Raw genomic sequence first — 19,350 nt, 5'->3', positions numbered from 1 at the left:
ATGGTGAAGTCTGAGGTGTGAGAAACAAGGCTGATGAGAGAAATCACTTACCCAGAGATTACAAAATCCCTTGTATTATGCAGCAACTTCAGCATGTGCCAACTCCATTACTCCTGTACCCAGCATTTCCTTCAGCTTATTTCCCATTTATCCCACTAAAAGCATTAGAAGTTGTACCATGTTAACATTCTGCAGCCACATTCTTTGTAGTTTTTGTTCAGGTTCTTCTTTTCCCTATTTTTGTGCCATAGCTTGGCTCAACTAACTCTCAAATATGTTTTGAGTTCCCATGGAAGCGTCTCTGTGTTGACACCCTTGCCTGCCTTGTTCAGACATGCAGAGCCACATATTTAGTACCTCATCAGCCCTGAATTTGGGACTGGAAAGTTCTGATTTGTTTTGGGTAGAAGTATGGTAATCTGGTGCTTGGAAAAGCCAGTTGGTATGAAGAAAATAGGAATAATGCAGGGTTTTCCTTAGAGCATAAGTGGTTAAAAGTGAGGGAAAGTTGGTAGGAGGTGGCTTCCATGTTTCCAGAATTTCTTCAAGAGTTTAAGGGACCTGTGGGTGCAGTTCACAGAATCACACAGGATCACAGAATGGCTGGGTTGGAAGAGACCTTCAAGATCATCGAGTCCAACCCATGTCCTGACACCTCAACTGAACCATGGCACCAAGTGCCACATCCAGCCTTCTCTTAAACGCATCCAGGGACAGTGCCTCCACCACCTCCTGGGGCAGGCCATTCCAGCACTTTATCACTCTTTCCATAAAAAACTTTTTCCTAATATCCAACCCTTGGTGCAGCTTGAGACTGTGTCCTCTGGTTCTGTCAGTGCTGCTTGGAGAAAGAGACCAACCCCACCTGACCACAGCCACCTTTCAGGGAGCTGTAGGGAGTGATAAGGTCAGCCCTGAGTCTCCTTTTCTCCAGGCTGAGCACCCCCAGCTCCCTCAGTGGTTCCTCACAGGGTTTGTGTTCCCAGCCCCTCTCCAGCCTCGTTGCCTCCTCTGGACACGCTCCAGCGTCTCAATGTCCTTCCCAAACTGAGGGGCCAGAGCTGGACACAGCACTCGAGGTGTGCCCTCACCAGTGCTGAGCACAGGGGAAAGGACAACCTCCCTGCTCCTGCTGGCCACACTATTCCTGAGACAGGCCAGGATGGCCTTCTTAGCCACCAGGGCACACTGCTGGCTCGTGTTCAGCTGGCTGTCACCAGTACCCCAGGTCCCTTTCCACCTGGGCACTGTCCAGCCACACTGTCCCCAGCCTATAACATTGCAGGAGGTTATGCCAAAATGCAGGACCTGGCACTCGGACTTATTAAACTTCATCCTATTGGACTCTGCCCACCCATCCAACCATTCCAGGTCTGTCTGCAGAGCCCTCCTACCCTCCAACAGATTGACACACAATGCCAGCTTAGTGTCATCTGCAAATTTACTAATGAAGGACTCAATACCCTCATCCATGTCATCAGTAAAGATGTTAAACAGAACTGGCTCCAGCACAGAGCCCAGAGGGACACCCCTGGTGACTGACCCCCAGCTGGATGCAGCACCACTCACCACTGCTCTCTGGGCCCGGCCATCCAGCCAGTTCCTAACCCAGCACAGAGTGCTCCTGTCCAAGCCACAGGCTGCCAGCTTTCCCAGGAATGTGCTGTGGGAGACAGTGTCAAAGGCCTTGCTGGAGTCCAGGTACACAACATCCACAGCCTTTCCTGCATCCACCAGGCGGGTGACTTGGCCATAAAAGGAGTTCAGGTTGGTCAAACATGACCTCTCCCTCCTAAACCCGTGCTGGCTGTGTCTGATACACTGGCCATCCTGTAAGTGTTATGTGATGACTCAATTTAAATTGTTCCATCACCTTACCAGGTACTGAGGTCAGGCTGACTGGTCTATAAATTACTAGGATCCTCCTTCCCACCCTTTTTGTGAATGGGTGTCACACTGGCCAGCTTCCAGACATTTGGAACCTCACCAGTGAGCCAGGGCTGCTGGTAAGTGATGGAGAGCAGTTTCGCAAGCTCATCTGCCAGCTCCCTCATCACCCTGGGGTGGATCCCATCTGTTCCCATAGATTTATGAACACCCAAGTGGTTCAGCAGCTCTCCGACTGCCTCCTCCTGGATAACAAGGGGACCATTCTGCTCCCTGACACCATCTACCAACTCAGGAGGACAGCTGTCCTGAGGACAAGTGGTCTTCTCACTAAAAACTGAGGCAAAGAAGGTGTTAAGCACTTCTGCCTTCTCCTCATCTGCAGTTACCGAGTTCCCTCCCACATCCAGTATAGAACAAAGGTTGATCTTACCCCTCCTTTCTCCATTAATATATTTGTGAAAACCTTTATATATCCTTGACAAAAGTTGCCAAATTAAGTTTGAACTGAGCTTTGGCCTCCCTAATTTTTTTCCTACATGCCCTAGCAGCCCCCTTAAAAACTTCCTGGGAGACCTGCGCCTCCTTCCAAAGATGATGCATCCTCGTTTTGTTCCTAAGCTCCTCTGAAACCTCCTTGCCCATCCAGGCAGGACGTTTGCTTCGTTGACTCTGTTGGCACACAGGGACAGTCTGTTCCTGTGCCCTCAAGATCTCTCTTTTGAAGCACACCCACCTTTCCTGAACTTCTTTGTTTTTAAGGGCTGCTTCCCAAGAAACTCTCTGAATAAGTCTCCTAAAGAGACCAAAGTCCGCCCTCCAGAAGTGCAATGTAAAACCTTTTTGATGATCCTCCTCATTTCACCAAATATTGAGAACTCTCTAATTTTATGGTCACTATGCCCCAAGCAGCCTCCAACGACTACATCTCCCATCAGAACATCTCTGTTTGCAAACAACAGTTCTAACATAGTCCCTCCCCTGGGGGGCTCACCCACCAGCTGCAACAACAAGTTGTCCTCCACACACTCTAAGAACTTCCTGGACTGCCTCTTTTCTGCTGTATTAAGTTCCCAGCAGATATCTGGTAGGTTAAGGTCACCTACAAGAACAAGGCCTGATGAACCTGAAATATTCTCTAGCTGTTTATAGAATAAGTTGCCCACCTCTTCTTCCTGGTTAGGTGGTCGATAACAGACTCCCAGTAGGGATATCAGCCTTGTTGGCCTTCCCCTTAATTCTTACCCACAGGTATTCAACTCCATCATCATTAGTTTCAATACCATGGGGCATCAAGAGCCTCCCTAGTATAAAGCGCCATCCCTCCACCTCTTCTCCCTTTCCTGTCTCCCCTGAAGAGCTTGTAGCCATCCAGTGCAGTGCTCCAGCTATGCAAGCTGTCCCACCACGTTTCCCTGATGGCAATTACATCATAGCTCTGCTGTTGCACCATGGCCTCCAGCTCTTCTTGTTTGCTACCCATGCTGTGTGCATTAGTATATGTGCACCTCAGCTGGCCTACTGATTTCACTCCTATCTCAGGCTTACCACCCTTGGGCCTGCTTCCAGACAGCCCAGCTGCATCCCCTACCCACTTCAAACCTAGTTAAAAGCCCTCTGAATGAGTTCTGCCAGTTCATGAGCTAAAATCCTTCTGCCCTTAACAGAGAGGTGGAGCCCATCTGGTTCCAGCAGGCCAGGCGCCATAAAAGTTGCCCCATGATCAAAAAACTCAAAATTTTGCTGATGTCACCGACCCTTGAGCTGCTTGTTGATATTGTGAGTTCTCCTACTCCTTTCATCATTTTTCTCTGCCACCAAAGGGACTACCTGAACACTACCTGTGCTCCTGCCCTATCAACCACTCGACCCAGTGCCCTGAAGTCCCTTTTACCCTGATGCTCCTCTTTTCAATCCCATCACTGCCAGCCTGGAGTATCAGCAGTGGGTAATAATCAGAGGGGTGAATCAGCCCAGGCAGTCTCTTGGAAATATCCCGTACCTGGGCCCCAGGAGGCAGCAGTCCTCTCTGTGGGGTGGGTCCAGTCAATGGGTCATGGGGCCTCTGTTCCCCTCAGAAGGGGGTCACCCACAAGGACTACCCTTCTTTTCTTTTTAATGCCAGAGACAGTGATCTGTCTGACAGATGAGGTGTAATTGGGAGGCTCACTGGGCAGATAATTTTCTTCCAAATCATCTGTCTGACTCTCCAGATCCAGGATCTCATACCTATTCTGAAGTGGCACCTGGCTAGGGGAGGAGGGTCAGGAGGAACTTTTATTATTACCTCCCTAAGCAGGGACCCATTTCCACTCCCCTTCATCCACCAGGTGTCCTTCTATTGCCTGACAGTGGAAGGCATGGGAGTCCTCTGACTCCTGGTGGGCCTCCCTCAAGGACAGAAGGGTGGAACTTCACCGATCTATTTCCCTTTCACTTCCCCTGATATTCCTTAGTCTTTCAACTTCCTCCCTGAGCTCGGCCACCAGCAAAAGGAGACCATTCACCTGTTCACACAGCAGGCAGGTTTCCTCTGCAATGCCCCCTGGAGCCACTGATAGCTCAAACACTCGGCACAGGAAGGGGTCTGGACAAACACATCGTTTTTGGAGGGTTCTATTTGGCTACATGCACTTGTACTAACTGTGGCTTTTGATCATGTAAAAACCATTACTAACAAAAAACCCAAAACCAACCAACCAACAGAAACACCACAAACACCAAACTAAAAGCCCCACTAGCAGGAGGGAACCTGCAACCCTGCCTGTGTGAACTGCCTCACCTCGCTCCTGTTGGCGCAGGAGGAAAGCCCTGCCCTGCCCCTTTGTGGCTAAATTATCACCAAAACAGCATAATCAGCTCTACCAGTCCTCAGCAGCAGAACATCAGGACCCTCAAAAGTCCCTGCCATGGTGTCCCTTCCAGTTTGCTGTAAACTCCAAGGACTTGCTCAGATCCTGCTAGGAATAATGAGGAATGAATAGAGAATGTTTCTCTAAGGAGTTGCACCACATGAAAGAATAAGAAAAGAAAAAGAAGGAACAGGGGTTACAGGCTGCAAATAATAACTTATGGATACAATTTGCTTTCTTCTATAAATTACATTTTTATGACTAAGTGGTTTATTTATTTATATTTAATAATGTATTTTATTTATTTATACTTTTATTTACATTTTGCTTGGAGTTACTCAACTTAATTACTGCTCCTTTTAATTTTTTTTTCCCTTTTTCCTCAAGAGGTGGGTGATGCTCCAAGCCTGGCAGTATTTAAGAAGCATTTGAGCAGTGGTTGAGGCTTTAACTTTTGGTCAGCCTTGAAGTGGTCAAGCATGATATTTGTAGTGATCTAAATGATCTAAGTGATCAAATGATAGTCCCTTGCAACCAACTCAACTGAAATATTCTGTTGTATTCCATTCTGTTCTATTTTCTCATGTCTCTAAGAGAGAGGAGATTCCTGCTTGTTAATTTATGAAGATGCTTGACCTCCTCATGCCTTTGGTGTCATTCATCTAATCAATGTTTCTCTCTAGAATCTGCCACGTTCATGACATGCAGAAAGAGCACTAATGGAGTTCCTTTGGCAGTCAGCAAATATATTAATCACTTAGGAAGTGCAGCAGTTCAGTTTGGAAAAAATCAGATTTTAATCTGTACAAAAAGTCCATTTAGCTTTGCCCCAGTTTTTTTTCTTTTTCAGGCTTGGTGACATATGTATTAAGACAACAGTTCCAGACAGAACTATGATGCAGCTTTGGTACAGTGCAAGGAAAGGAAGACTGGATTACAGGAGCATAAAGTTGTGGGATGTGTGAAGGAACAATGGTTATCAGATAGGTATCGAGTCATAATTTGATGCTTATCTTTTTAGCAGTTGACATCTTTGTTGTGAAAAGACAGATTGCAAAACCAATCAGTGCTGCTTAATGTGGGTAGAAAACTGAGGAGCTGGAACCTTGGTGCTGTAAGGGCTGTGGTGCAGATTAATGAAGGGTCTGTTCCCAAATGGATTGTCCCCCTTGGAAGGACCTGCTGTATGCTATAATGTTATCAGCATTCCTATCAGAGCAGTGTCTGACACGGTGATAATGTCATGAGTGTCTTGCATGTGACAGGCAGCTCCTTCTCTCAGCAGCTTACCTGGCTCATCCTGAGGTAATGAAAGCTTCAGTTATCCAAGGGCTTGACATAAATCCATGTAAGGTCTTAAAACCTCGCTACCATTTTGGGTGCTTGAGGGCAGTTTTAAAAAAATCTAAAACTCCAGCTAAGCTTGTGGTTGTCTCCTGATATGCCCAGGTTCAAGCCTTGTCCAACCTGGCCTGGAACACTTCCAGGGATCCAGGGGCAGCCACAGCTTCTCTGGGCAACCTGTGCCAGGGCCTCCCCACCCTCACAGGGAAGAATTTCTTCCTAATATCCAGCCCATCTAACCCTGCCCTCTGTCAATGGGAAGCCATTCCCCCTTGTCCTGTCACTTCAGGCCCTTGTCCAAAGTCTATCTCCAGCTTTCTTGGAGCTCCTTTAGGTACTGGAATTGTGCACAGAAGTTGTGGTGTTTGGGGTTATTTTGTGTGCGCCATACACTAAAAACCTTTTTGGGAGGAAATTTTGCTTGTCTTATTAACTCATTAAATAACCTATTAATTAACCTACTTAGCCTCGTGCAGGATTTTAGGATCAGAGAAAGTTTGGGCTGATGATCTTGATGGTTGGACTCAATGATCTTGGAGGTCTTTTCCCACCTTAATAATTCCATAAAGTAGCTAAGGAGGTATGAACATGGGACAAGAAGGGAGTGGATTCTTCCCCCTTTTCTGCTGAATATTCAACATTGAGTATTCAGTGTAAGAGGAGAAGCTAAAAGGAAGGAGTTGTGCTGCATTCCTGAAGGTATGTGCTGGTGTGCTTGAAGCAGTTTATCTCAAATGTCATAAAAACACATTCTGCAAAAAAGCACCAAATGTGAGCCTAAAGGGATGGCAAAGCCAGGAATCAGGAGGAAATGGTGCCTGCTGTGACAGGAGACAAGAAAAGAAACAGGTTGATGATAACCACTATTAAATTTCTTTTAAGGCACCTTCTGTGGTGGCTGTCTCTGGGAGCTGGGCTGAGAAATCAGCTTTAGAATTTCACACCTTCCTGTAAAGAAGAAGAGCAGGAAATATTGTGTAAACAGTTTGATTGAGATAACTAGATGAGATTTCTTCTTTTGCATCAACATCTCTCTTGGAAATCTAGACTGCAGAATCATAATCAAGTGTGAGCTTTATCAGCACTAGTAGACTCAAGAGCAAACAAGCACTGAAAAAAAAAGGGCAAGTAGATGCATGAGAAATGTTATAAATGTAAAGAAATATTTTCAAATTAATTAATCATCAAAAGATGATATCTCAGATAAATTAATTAATGCACTTTGAAAAGCCTGTCCTAATTGTGGGCTCCTCCATCTGGGTTGTTGCTGTTGTGGGTTTTAGCATGTGGTTTTCTACAGGATAAAGAAATCATTCAGTCAATTGCAGTTTTAAATTTTCAAGATTGGGTCTGTTTTGACTAGAGAAAATTATGTGGATGCTGTGACTGTTTAGAGGGAACGGAAAAGTGGCACCAAGTGTTGTTCTGCAATTAATGCTCATTTCCTGGAGTCCCCAAGTCTAATTAATAATTTTACAAATGTGAAAGGGGCAGTGGGAGGGGAAGAAAGAGCAGTTTCACAACATGCTATCAGAACCTGGTACAACATTCCATGTGTGTGCCATCCCAGGTACATCCCAGGTAACAGAAGCATGCAGGGCAGAGCTTCGAGGATTATTCCTGCCATGGGCTCTGTGGGAGCTCCCTGCTCACTGTGAGTGTTGGAAAACTGGACTGAAATACAGAGTTTCATCAGGTGCTAACTGTTATACTGAGTCTTCTGGAGATTGGTGTGGTTTGGTTGTTGGGTTTTTTTAGTAAGACATAAGAATATGCTTAATTCTTGTCTCATCCAAGGGGTTTGTGGATTGTAACATCAAAGACGAAGCTACAGAGTGATATTTTTTCTGGTTAATCGGAGGAGTATTTTAAGGGAAGATTTCCCTGAGCCCGTCCTGGGAATGGAATGAGCTTGCTGAGGACCCCCCTAAGCAACCAGGTGCCCCCCACCTGAGGGTACCACGGGGCTTTTGGTACTGGGGATGCAGGACCAGGATGGGAAAGGGGCAATTTTGGGGGGCAAACCCCACCCCGAGGAGCTGGAGCGGGTGGAGGAGGCGGGGAGCGGCGCCGGGGCGGCTCCCGCCCTTAAATGCCGCGGCGGAGCGGGATGCGGGGCTGCAGCTGCGGGAGGGAGGATGGCACCGCCGGGGGGCGGCGGGCAGCTGCGGGATGGGGACGGGGACGGGGATGGGGACTGGGACAGAGCTCCCGCAGCGGGGATGCGGCGCTTCACCTGGGAGGAGATCGGGCAGCGGAACGGGCGGGGGCCGGCGCCGCAGGAGCGCTGGCTGGTGATCGGCAGGAAGGTGTACGACATCAGCCACTTCTACCGGAGACACCCGGGGGGAGCCCGGCTCCTCGTCAGCCACGCCGGGCAGGACGCTACGGTGAGCGGAGCGGGGATGCGGGAGCCGGGGTGCGCCGGAGGAGGGCGCCCGGGAAAAGCCGCGCGGAGAGGGCTTGGGAACGACCTCAGGGGGAATCGAGGTGTGGGACAGAGCCGGGGGAACGAAGTGTGACCGCTCCGTGCGAGCCTCGCCATCCCCGTGCCATGGGAAAGGGCAAATGAGGAGATGCAGCCCAGGGAACGGGATCGGAGCTGTTGCTCCAGCTAAATCAGAGCAACAGCTGGAGCCAGAGCAGAGGAGCACATGGAGATAATCAGAGGATTGGAGCACCTCTGCTAGCTGGAAGTATTCAGCCTGGGGAAGAGAAGGCTCTAAGGAGAGCTCAGAGCCCCTTCCAGTCCCTAAAGGGCTCCAAGAGAACCAGAGAGGGACTTTGGACAAGGGCCTGGAGGGACAGGACCAACCTCCAGGGAAAGGAGATTGGCTTTAAACTAAAAAAGCATCGATTTAGAGTGCATATAAGGAAGAAGGTTTTGCTGAGGAGGGTGGTGAAATACTGGCGTAGGTCACCGAGAGATGCTCCACCCCTGGACACACTCAAGGTCAGGTTGGATGGAGCAATCTGATGTAGTTGAAGATGTCCCTGCTCATTCCAGGGGGGTTGGACTAGAGGAGCTTTAAAAGTCCCTTCCAACCCAAACCATTTTGTGATTCTTAAGTTTTTGGGATTCCTTTTATCTCCTGGTCTTGCTTGTGTAGTTGCTGTGAGCTGCAGCAATTTTTTCCATATATAAGGGATATTTAAGGCTCGTGGAAATTAAAATAATTTTCAGTTCATCAAGTTTAAATTTCAAATTGTGTATTAGTTGAATTTTGCATTCTGTAATTTCAGCACTCATTTCTTGAGTTACTACTGCCAGATTCCTTTTAGCATGCTGGAAAATCCCAGACAATGGATGAACCAGATATTTTGTTTCTGGGATCTGAGCCAGGCAGGTAGGTAGTTGGTTCCATGTGCAAAACATAAAGCCCTGCAGGATCTGAGCCACTTTCGTGTCTGTCCATCTTGCATTAGGTCCATTGCTTAGTCTTTTGGATATATATTATGAAAAATCAAGAAATTATCTTAATTGAGCTGGAAGATTTTAACCAAAAGCAGAAACCCACAAAAGGTGGCAGCTCAGGAGAGGATGAGAAGCACAAAAGACACTCAGTAAGCAAAGACACCTGATGTATTAAAAAATGAGTATAATTAATGCCAACATTTTAGAAAGGGTGACACTGCACACTGAAACTGTGGAGTCCTCTTGGTACTGCTTTTTGTTGTTGTGTTCTCTCACAAAGGATAAAAAAGGAAGGATGCCTTCCACCAGACCAGGTTGCTTCAATCTGGCCTTGGACACTTCCAGGAATGGAGTGATTCAAAAGGCTTTATTTATTTATTTATTTATTAACCAAAATATGGGTTTCTTTTCCTTTGTTGCTGTGCCTTTGCAGGATGCCTTTGTGGCGTTCCATGTTGACAAGGTGCTGGTGAGCAAGTACTTGAAGCCACTGCAGATTGGGGAGCTGGCACCTGACCAACCCAGCATTGAGCCCACTAAAAATGTAAGTCTGTCCTTACAAAACAGATCAAAGGAGACTAAAGGGAAATATTCTGAGATTACACCTTGTTCTTCTCTATCAGCATAGCTCCTGGAACAATGGGAACCAGGTTCCTCACATTTTTTGGGCTACTACTTAAAAACAATGTGTAAATATGAAATTCCTGAAGATGAATTTTTCTTATCACAGCCATTCTACCTAAATAGCAGAGTTATCACCTCTTCTTTCCCTTGCTTTGAGGAAGAGCTAAGCAAAAGGAAAAGGAATACTCTTGGAGAAGAAATATTCTCCTTCAGCTGTAGGTGCATTTAACTCTCCCTTGTTAATCCTGGGAAGGGAAAAGTGAAGACAAATATAAGGAACAATTCCATGCAAAGACCTACCACAAGGTGGCATGCGAAGTTCATGCACACAAAGTACAGTTTCCACTAAACACAACTTCCAGCTGGGCCCTCTGCTGCCTGCCAAGGATTTGATGGAAGAAGCACCGAGGAGGATTTATTTTAGGGGTTGGGATGCAGACATTGTGATGGCTGCTCCTGGCTCCTCAACAAAAAGCTGTAGCAGAGCAATGATAATGTTTATTAAACCAGCTCTTGCCCTTTTAGCCAGATCCTTTGTTCATTCTCCCCCCCATTAGAGTGGTTTTTGGGTTATGAGGCTGAAGTGGTGCTCTCTAAAACCAGAGAATTGTAACCCTGATGCTTCCCCCAGGAAATGCTGGTGAAAGACTTCCGGGAACTGCGCGCTACAGTCGAGAGAATGGGACTCCTGGAGCCAAACCAACTCTTCTTCTTCCTGCTCCTGGCTCACATCCTGCTCCTGGATGCAGCTGCCTGGCTCATCCTCTTCTGCTTTGGGACATCCTTACTGCCCTTTGTTTTTTCCCTGCTGCTGCTGACCATTTCCCAGGTGAGCAACGAATTCCACAGCATGGACTTGCATCAATCTACACACACACGTGTGAGGAGTTTCTTGTCCTTTGTGTCCTCATTTGGCATAAAAACACAGCTACTATCTGGATCCCAAGAGGAAATTCTGCATGTGGGGTTCTCACACTAAACCTAGTTTGGGATTCTTTCAGCAAGATATATTCTGGAGGAAGCCTTGGGACTGTCAGGATTCCACAGTCCCTTTCTGCTGGTGACTTGGGAGCAGTGTCTGGAAAAGAAATCTTGATATTTCAATGCAAAGGATGAGTGTGGCACCATTCCCATCTCAATTCCTTTTTTTCTCCCCTCCTAAAGTTTTCTTTCTCCTCCTCCAGGTCCAGGCTTCCTGGTTACAGCATGATTTAGGACACCTCTCAGTATTCAGGAAAACCAAGTGGAACCACTTGCTACACAAGTTTGTGATGTGCCATTTGATTGTGAGTCCCTGGAAAACTTCTGAGGGTTTTCCTGTAAAAACATGTGTTCTGAAGACTCTGTGGAGCATGTGCAGCACTGGGGGAAGGATTAGGATCAGGAAGTAAAGGGAATTCTGGCTCTGAAAATGCTTTTCATGCTTTGTTCTTCCCTTGAACAGGGGGCCTCTGCCAAGTGGTGGACTCTCCTGCACTCCCAGCACCATGCCAAACCCAACTGCTTCCACAAGGACCCTGACATTGATATGCACCCTTTCCTCTTCACTTTGGGGAAGAAATTCTCTGTGGAGGTCAGTGAGTGGGTGTGGGAAGTCTACACCTAAGGTGTGATGGCAATTTCTGTAATGAGGTTTATTTCTCCACAGTTCACACTAAGTCCCTTTAAGAATCACTTGAACAGCTGATATATTGATGTAAATAAATTAGACATGATGTGAGGGCATTGTATATAGGGTGGAAAATCTACCAGCACATTCATGGTTGGAGAAATCTAATGACCTAGAACAACAACTCAGTAATTAATGATCATTAGATAACCTGTAAACATCAATCAATGTAAGGCATGGCTGCAGTCAGCCTGGAATTATTATTTTGATATTAATGTATGATGCTCAGTCAGAGGGTGACTTTGATGTGTTCATGTCCTCTAGGAGAGTTTGCTGTGACAGGAACAGCAGGACTAAAAAACCCAGGGCTGTTCCTGGAACTCCAGTTGGGCAGAATTTGTTGGACTGTGTAGGATATTCCCAGTTTATCCTGCTTGGACCCTGCCAGGAGTGACAACCTAAGAATCCTGAACCCCTTTTGCTGTAGATCCCATCAGTTCTTGACACCATCACAGCAGCTACAGCACTGAAATATTTTTCTCCATGCCATCATGGAGCTGCCATTTAAGTTTAGAGAATCAGAGAAGAAATAAGGGGGGAAAATGAGAGAAAATACGTATTTCTGACCACTAACATAACTTAGGCTTGATATATCTAATTCTTCACAAAATGAATCATGAAACAAGGAATGAGGGTTGTGGGAAGTGTGCAAGAATAGTCCCTCTGGAAAATAAATGGAAAAGAGCAACTTACCTGTGCAAATTGCTTGGTCTCCACTAATTTTATTTTTTTCTGGTTTTTTTGTTTGTTTGTTTTGTTTGTTTGTTTTTTGGTTTTTTTTGGTTTTTTTTTTCCACAGCTTGGGATCAAAAAGAAAAAATACATGCCCTACAACCACCAACACAAATACTTCTTCATCAGTGAGTATCTCTATCCTCCTGCAATTCCCCGTGAAGTATATTAAAGGGGCTTGGAGATTCTACTTTTGACCTGGAGAACTTGAGAAAAACAAAGGTGCCTGAGTCAAAGAACACAATAAAAAACCAAAATAATAACAACCAGATTTTTGGAAGAGGTGGAAACCTGCCTCATCTTATCCCAGATCTCCCACATCCTCCACAGAGGCTCTGGGTTATGATATCATACCACATCTTTCAGTAGTATCAAAGTCTGTGGGTTTCAGGGTTTTTTTTGTTTGGTTTGCTTTGTTTTCTTGGGGTTTTAAGTACAAGTGAGATGTCCTTTTGGAAGGCTGAGTTTGAGTTCTTCCACCCCAAATCCCTGAGAGAAAAGGGATTTCATATTCATTCCTGTTGTTCCCCTGGTTTAGACCAAGGAATAAGGAGCCAGATAAGCTTTGGGCTGTGGAAGCCACTTCCCAAAATAATCATTTGTGGCTGTTCCTCAGTCAAGAGCCTAAGATGACATCTGAGGTGTTTAAGAACTCTGAGATTATGGACAGACCTAGAAATGTTTCAAGGCACTAAACCAGCATCCTAACCTGGACAGTTCTCCAGGCTGAGCAGGAATTCAGGACCCTTCCCTCCCAGGCTGATGTTGTCACTCAGTCCATTATGTCACCAGTGATGAATTTTTCTTTCCAGCTCTTCCTCCGCTCCTGTTCCCCACCTACTTCCACTGCCACACATTCTACATTGCCTACACAAAGAAGTACTGGGCGGTGAGTACTGCTACTTGTGTGACCAAAAGGGGTCAGATGGGGACCTTCAGCCTTCCTTCTGAGCATGGAGCCAGCCCCTTACTGGGCAAGAATGCTCAGATTCACCTCTTACAGCAAGCTGTGAGAAAGCATCATAGGCTTGTGTTAGATTGCTCTAGATTATGCCATTCAGAAAAAAAACTGTTAAAGCCGAAAGTAAATTGTTCTCTTTTACCTATACTATGAAGCTTAAAAAATAAATAAGCAAATGTAATTTATAAAGACATACTTTTCTTGTTGTCTTTGGTAGGACTTGGCCTGGATGCTGACCTTCTACATCAGATTCTTTTATACTTATGGATCTTTATTAGAAACAAAGAGTCTCCTGGCATATTATTTTATATTCAGGTGATGTGCCTTTAGAAGGTTCTTCAGCCTTTTCTCTATGCATTCTTTACATCTGTACCTGCCTGCCTTTCTCTATGCTTATATTTCCACATTCTCCTTTACCACCTCATTTTTGCCTACTTTTTAATTCATAAATTCTTTTGTTCAATTGCCAGTGCAAGTTTTGTGTTGCTCCATTAACTGTGGCAACAAAGAGATTTCACTGAGTGCTGACCAAACTGAGAAATACTTACCTCATATAACATTCAGTGCTTTGGGTGTTGAGTCTGCTGCTGCTTAAAGAGCACATTTAACCAAAACAGCTTAGCCTGGGCTTGCAAATGCCCAGGTATTATCCAGCAGCACTGACTTGAATGGACAGCACACTCTCCCCTTGGATCATTTCACTGATTCTAATCAGTTTGGGCCTTGGCTACAGATAAAACAAGCTGAACACCAGTCAGTGTTAACAAAACACATTAAATAATCATGAGTTTCATAAGGAAATATTAAATTTCCAGAGTTTGGAAGTCCTTCCAGGTGCTGGCTTAGCAAGGCTAGTGTTCAGCCACGTCTTTAAGTCTGGCTTTGCCATTATTTCAATGGCTCCTTGCTGATGGGCTCACTCAGCACTGAATTCTCTCATTTCATTGCACAGGATGCTGGAGAGCAGCTGGTTTGTCTGGGTCTCACAGATGAACCATATCCCAATGGATATCGACTATGACAAGAATTTGGACTGGGTGTCTACTCAGGTAAAAGATTTTTGCCTTCTTAAGAATTGTGGCCATACAGGTACAAATTTTAACCATAAGCAAGTCTCCTGTTGCACTAAGGGTGAAATCTGTTGGTGGCTGGGAGGTGAAGGTTAATAGGCTGATGGATTCAGTCATGGAAAAGGTAAAGGAGTACAGCAATGAGACACTCATGGGCAATCCAAAATGAAATCCAGGTTGAGCTCTGCTTCTTAAACATACTCTTGGACTTGTCTCTTGACTTTGCTTTCCTCTCTCCTCCTCTAGCTCCTGGCAACCTGCAATGTGGAGCAGTCGCTGTTCAATGACTGGTTCACAGGACACCTCAACTTCCAGATTGAGCATCAGTGAGTACTCACCCCAAGAGGGAATTTTCTTTCTCCTCCTCTTTTTTAAAAATATTTCCCCCTCTCTCTTTTATTTTTTTCCTTTCTTATTATTTTTTGCTCTGAATTCTACAAATAGTTGTGGGGCAGTAGTGAGTTTATCTTTAAAACTTGAAACTCTTAAAGAGAATCATGCAATTCAAAACTTCCACTGGATCCACAGGATGACAAGAGAAAATGGAACAGGGGCAGGACCACTGCAAGAACAGCAATAGAGTCAATCCCAAGTTTTAGGGATCAATGGAAATGTCCTGCTTAAAGCACCTGTTTTTAGTCTGGCATAGGAGTTTAAAACCACATCTGCTTATTTTTTATGCTGTTAACTCTATAGGGTGAGATATGCAAGGATGAAGGATGGGCTCATCTCCTCTGTGATATGGAGAGAGCTACTTCTGGAAAAAGGGATGGAGGGGAAAGTAGTTTCTTCCATAAACATAATTTCATCTGGAGACAAACTGTGGAGAAGAACAGAGGGGAAAGCAGGAAATTTCTATGAGTTCCTTGTGCTAAAAGCACAGCAGGGGGAAAGAGGAGCTGGGAGCAGACCCTGCTCATAGTGAGCTGGGTGATTCCTGGGAAGCACTAATGACTAGGATTTCCTGTGAAGCTTGCCTGTCTCCTGTTCACAGCCTTTTCCCTACAATGCCACGGCACAACTATTGCAAGGTGGCCCCTCTGGTGAAGTCCCTGTGTGCCAAGCATGGCCTCGAGTACCAGTGCAAGCCTCTGCTCACAGCCTTTGCAGACATCGTGCAGTGAGTAAAAACAAACCCCCAAAACTGCAGGGGGATGCAGGAGAGACTGGAATCCTAAGAGCAAGAGTTGTTTTGCTCTACTTTTACCCCTTGGGCACATGGTGACTCTTGGGGATGGTGCTGTGCAGGGCTGAGTTGGATTCAGTCTTTGTGGGTCTCTCCCAGCTCAGCTTATTGTGGGACTCTGGGAAATAAGCAGAGACAAAACCTCAACCCCTTGTCCCAGCACCACTCTCCTGAGCAGCCCTGTGATGTGTCCTCTCTTTCTCTCTCTCCCAGCTCCCTGAAGACCTCAGGAGAGCTCTGGCATGATGCCTACCTGCACAAATAAAGGACAAGGCTTGGTGCTACCATTCACAGCCTGCCACAGCTGCATTCCCAGCAAGCTGAGGGGCAGGGACCACAAGGGACTCTCTGGCAGAACAAAGTGAGTAAGGACTGAGGGATAAAATTCCAGCAGAGATGAAGCTGCCTGAATTTTTCTACTGGTTTTTCCTGGGGTTATGGTTCAGATATGTTAAGAGTGGGCAGGGCAAGCAGAAGGTGATTTGTTAGGAGAGGGAGGAGCTCTTTGCTGAGTCTGAGCATTTCTGAGCCTGGGCATGGGCTCAAAGTCAGATCATGGACTGGTGGAGCTGCACACACTTAATGTCAGAGGCCTCTGATCATGGGTTTTGGTTTTTTTTGTTTTCCTCATGTGGAGGGTTTAATGCTTGACACAGCATTTGCTTACTTAAGTTTGAAACTACAAAGGATTTTGGATTAACATGGTGTTCCAGCAATGTGCTCAAACTACAATAAATTGGGATAAACTACAAACAACACTTAGACTGTAGGAAGTGCACATGCAGTGAATAAAAGCATGAATGGGTTTTCATTACTGTTCTCTAGAGCATCTTCATTGTCACAAGGCCAAGAAATACATGGGGTTAAAACCAGCTTAAGGCCTCTGCTCTCTTCAAAATTGATTTGGTTTGTGGGGGTTTTTCGTACTTTGTGTTGGGCTGAGATGTGTGCACACTCCACACACACTCCCCACTTTTACAGGACTAAGATTATGCTACAGAAAGGTAAACAAAAAGTAAAATAAATCATCTACAGACATTTGATCAAATCTGAAAGTTGCTGTTGCAGCTAAACCAAGATTAGATCAGATTTTGGCTGTGCCAGGCAGAAGGTGAGTCAGTGAAAGAGGCTGGTCCAGGTACTTGTTTTTGTCTCAGGTGAGTACCACAATGAGTACATACTCAGACCCTGAAATAAAAAGACCAGCTTTTGGAAAGGAGACTATGGGAACAACAAAATTCACTTAAATATTAGCAGTTACCACTTTTTTTTTCAATAATTCAAGGTCAACAAATAGAAAACTCAAGGGGTAAAAAGATATAAAAAAGTCTCTGATGATGTAACAAATGGATTTTGTACTACTTGTGCAATGATGGGCTGATTACTTAAAAACCTTTAACCCTGCACAGTCAGCCAGAAAAAGGGAAAGATTTGCTATTAAACCATTTTTCCTGCCTTGAAAAAAGTGCAATTATGTTTAAAGGTTAACAGCACAAAGTACAATGCCTGACCCACGGGAGTAAAAGAAGCAACTCCCAAAAGCTCTGTAGGAGAATTAAGAAATAAAGCAGGAGTCACAGCAGTATAATTTACTCACAAACACATTTCCACTACTTTTAAAAGCCTTTTAAAATTACCTTAAGAAGTCTTTGAAAATTATTTATTGGGTAGATGAAAGGCCTGATTTTGAAGGTCATAATTTGATTTTCGGACCTTTGACATCACTGGGCTCCTAATTCAGGACCCCTGCAAGTCAAAATGCAATTAACAAAGAGAGCTGTGAATGTTTCCATTGTTTGAGGACCCAACAGTGCTCCAATGAGGACAGGTGTGCAAGAGGATTGAGCAAGATTGATATGAAGGGCTGTGGATAAAAATGAAATAAAGCCTAAGCAATATATGGATGAATGCCAGAGCAAACAGGAGCAGCTGCCAAGTCTTCCCTGGGTTATCTTTGAGCAATCTTAGCAGCATCAGTCTCAGATAAAAGGCTGCCTGCACTCCCTCAAGAAAATATTGGCTAGCTGGATGAGATTTTACAAATAAGGTATCACTGAGAGGCCTGAAGAAGGAAACACATACAAATTAGTCATATAACCCAACGGAAAAGCATAAACAAACAAAAAACCACCCCCAAAACAACAACAAAAAAAAAGAACCCACTTCTGTAAAAAAGTTATGGTACATGAAAACAGAGTGAAAAAAAATCAGCAGCAGTAGAGTATCTTCAGTAGAGTATCTTCCTTAAATGTGAACGATGATGAAAACAATACAAAATATTAACTGGATTACTCTAAAACATAGCCTTGATTCCTGCAACTCTGAAGGGCAAAATTTCATTCTTTTCTTACACTATTATTTTGGAATCAGAGGTTCAGGGAAGACAGTTCCTACTTGAAATAATACTGAAAGTTTTAATTCAAAGGGAAGTATTTTTCCAATAAAATCTCTTACGAAAAGTACTGAGTAGCTAAAGCATCTTGGACCCTGCACACACACAATAAGTAAAAAAAAAAAAAAAAAAATTTCTTCATTCCTGGATTTCCAGCTTCCCTGCACAAAGTTGAGAGTTGTAGAGAACACAGGAGCTATGATTATGTAAAAATTCTGTATTTTCATTCGGTTTGGGGAGTGTTGCAACTGTGAGTCTGTAACCAGTACCTGCCATCACTGTTCTTCCTCAAAAAATCTTACGACATGTAAACACAAGATCAAAGGTTGCCAAGTGTGGAAAAGAGAATTATACAATAGTTTGAGTAGGAAAGTGTATCTACTTCTATGTCAATCCTGAATCAATAATCACAGGTGCAAGGATTTGTTGCACTGGAAAAAAACCCCAATCAAACAATTAAAAAAAAAAACAAACTTCCCAATCCTAGTCAAAGTTTAAAAATGGGGAACCTGAGAGAAACAAGCAAAGAATAAATACTGAAATTAACAGACACAGCAAATCTATATAAGGGATTTCTGTGGTTCATCACATGCTATGAAACAGGAAAGGAAGTTTTCCTTCTGACTTGGTCCATTAGAGATTTACAGTATTTGAACTGCTCTGAGTAGCAGAATGTAAAAATATTTAGTAGGTTTTTTCATTAAAAAAGTAAAACTATCAGTTTATCAAGCTTCAGTCTGTGATCTGAGAATAAATTTCAGCCCAGCTCTTGAAGGCCTGCAGTGCAAGGAGATTTCCAGCTGCTCTGGGTTGAAGTCTGACTTTAGGTGGAATTCCAGGGTGACAAATCCAAGCTTTCATCAGGCAATTAAACCACACAGGCTCTGCTCTGTAATCCAGGCTGGAAAAGTATCATCATCAACAGTCACCTATCAAAATACTTCACTTGTTATTTTTACACCACTGCCTTGTTGTTCAGCCTTCATTTGCTTCCCCAGATGTGTAGCAATGCACCACTTTATGACCTTCTGCAAACAAAGGGCTGGTTTTGGGAATCCTCTTCATCTTACTGATCCATCCCAGCTGGAATCATCCTGAATGCCACAAACCTGGCAAAACTGCCTTAAATTCATTTACAATAATCAAAAGAGAGCCTCGGTTATTTTCCCAATTCTGTCCAAAATGACCTTAGGCCTCTGCTGAGTTTTAATCTCCACT

At 44.6% G+C, this 19,350-nt stretch overlaps 1 protein-coding gene across 1 annotated transcript; it reads left to right on the top strand.

The window, feature by feature from the left end:
* Window positions 1-8,221: 8,221 nt before the first annotated feature.
* Window positions 8,222-18,406, top strand: LOC129121320 (acyl-CoA (8-3)-desaturase-like). Its single transcript, XM_054634505.2, has 12 exons — window positions 8,222-8,473; window positions 9,932-10,042; window positions 10,754-10,951; window positions 11,307-11,408; window positions 11,567-11,695; window positions 12,591-12,651; window positions 13,336-13,412; window positions 13,702-13,799; window positions 14,437-14,533; window positions 14,801-14,880; window positions 15,549-15,674; window positions 15,954-18,406. The coding sequence occupies exons 1-12, from the start codon at window positions 8,222-8,224 to the stop codon at window positions 16,003-16,005; spliced, it is 1,383 nt and encodes a 460-aa protein (XP_054490480.2). The 3' UTR covers window positions 16,006-18,406.
* The last annotated feature ends 944 nt before the right edge of the window (window positions 18,407-19,350 follow it).

The sequence above is a fragment of the Agelaius phoeniceus genome, chromosome 6, assembly GCF_051311805.1.
Source record: "Agelaius phoeniceus isolate bAgePho1 chromosome 6, bAgePho1.hap1, whole genome shotgun sequence".
NCBI lineage: Eukaryota > Metazoa > Chordata > Aves > Passeriformes > Icteridae > Agelaius > Agelaius phoeniceus.
This window is presented reverse-complemented; position numbering and strand designations above follow the sequence as displayed.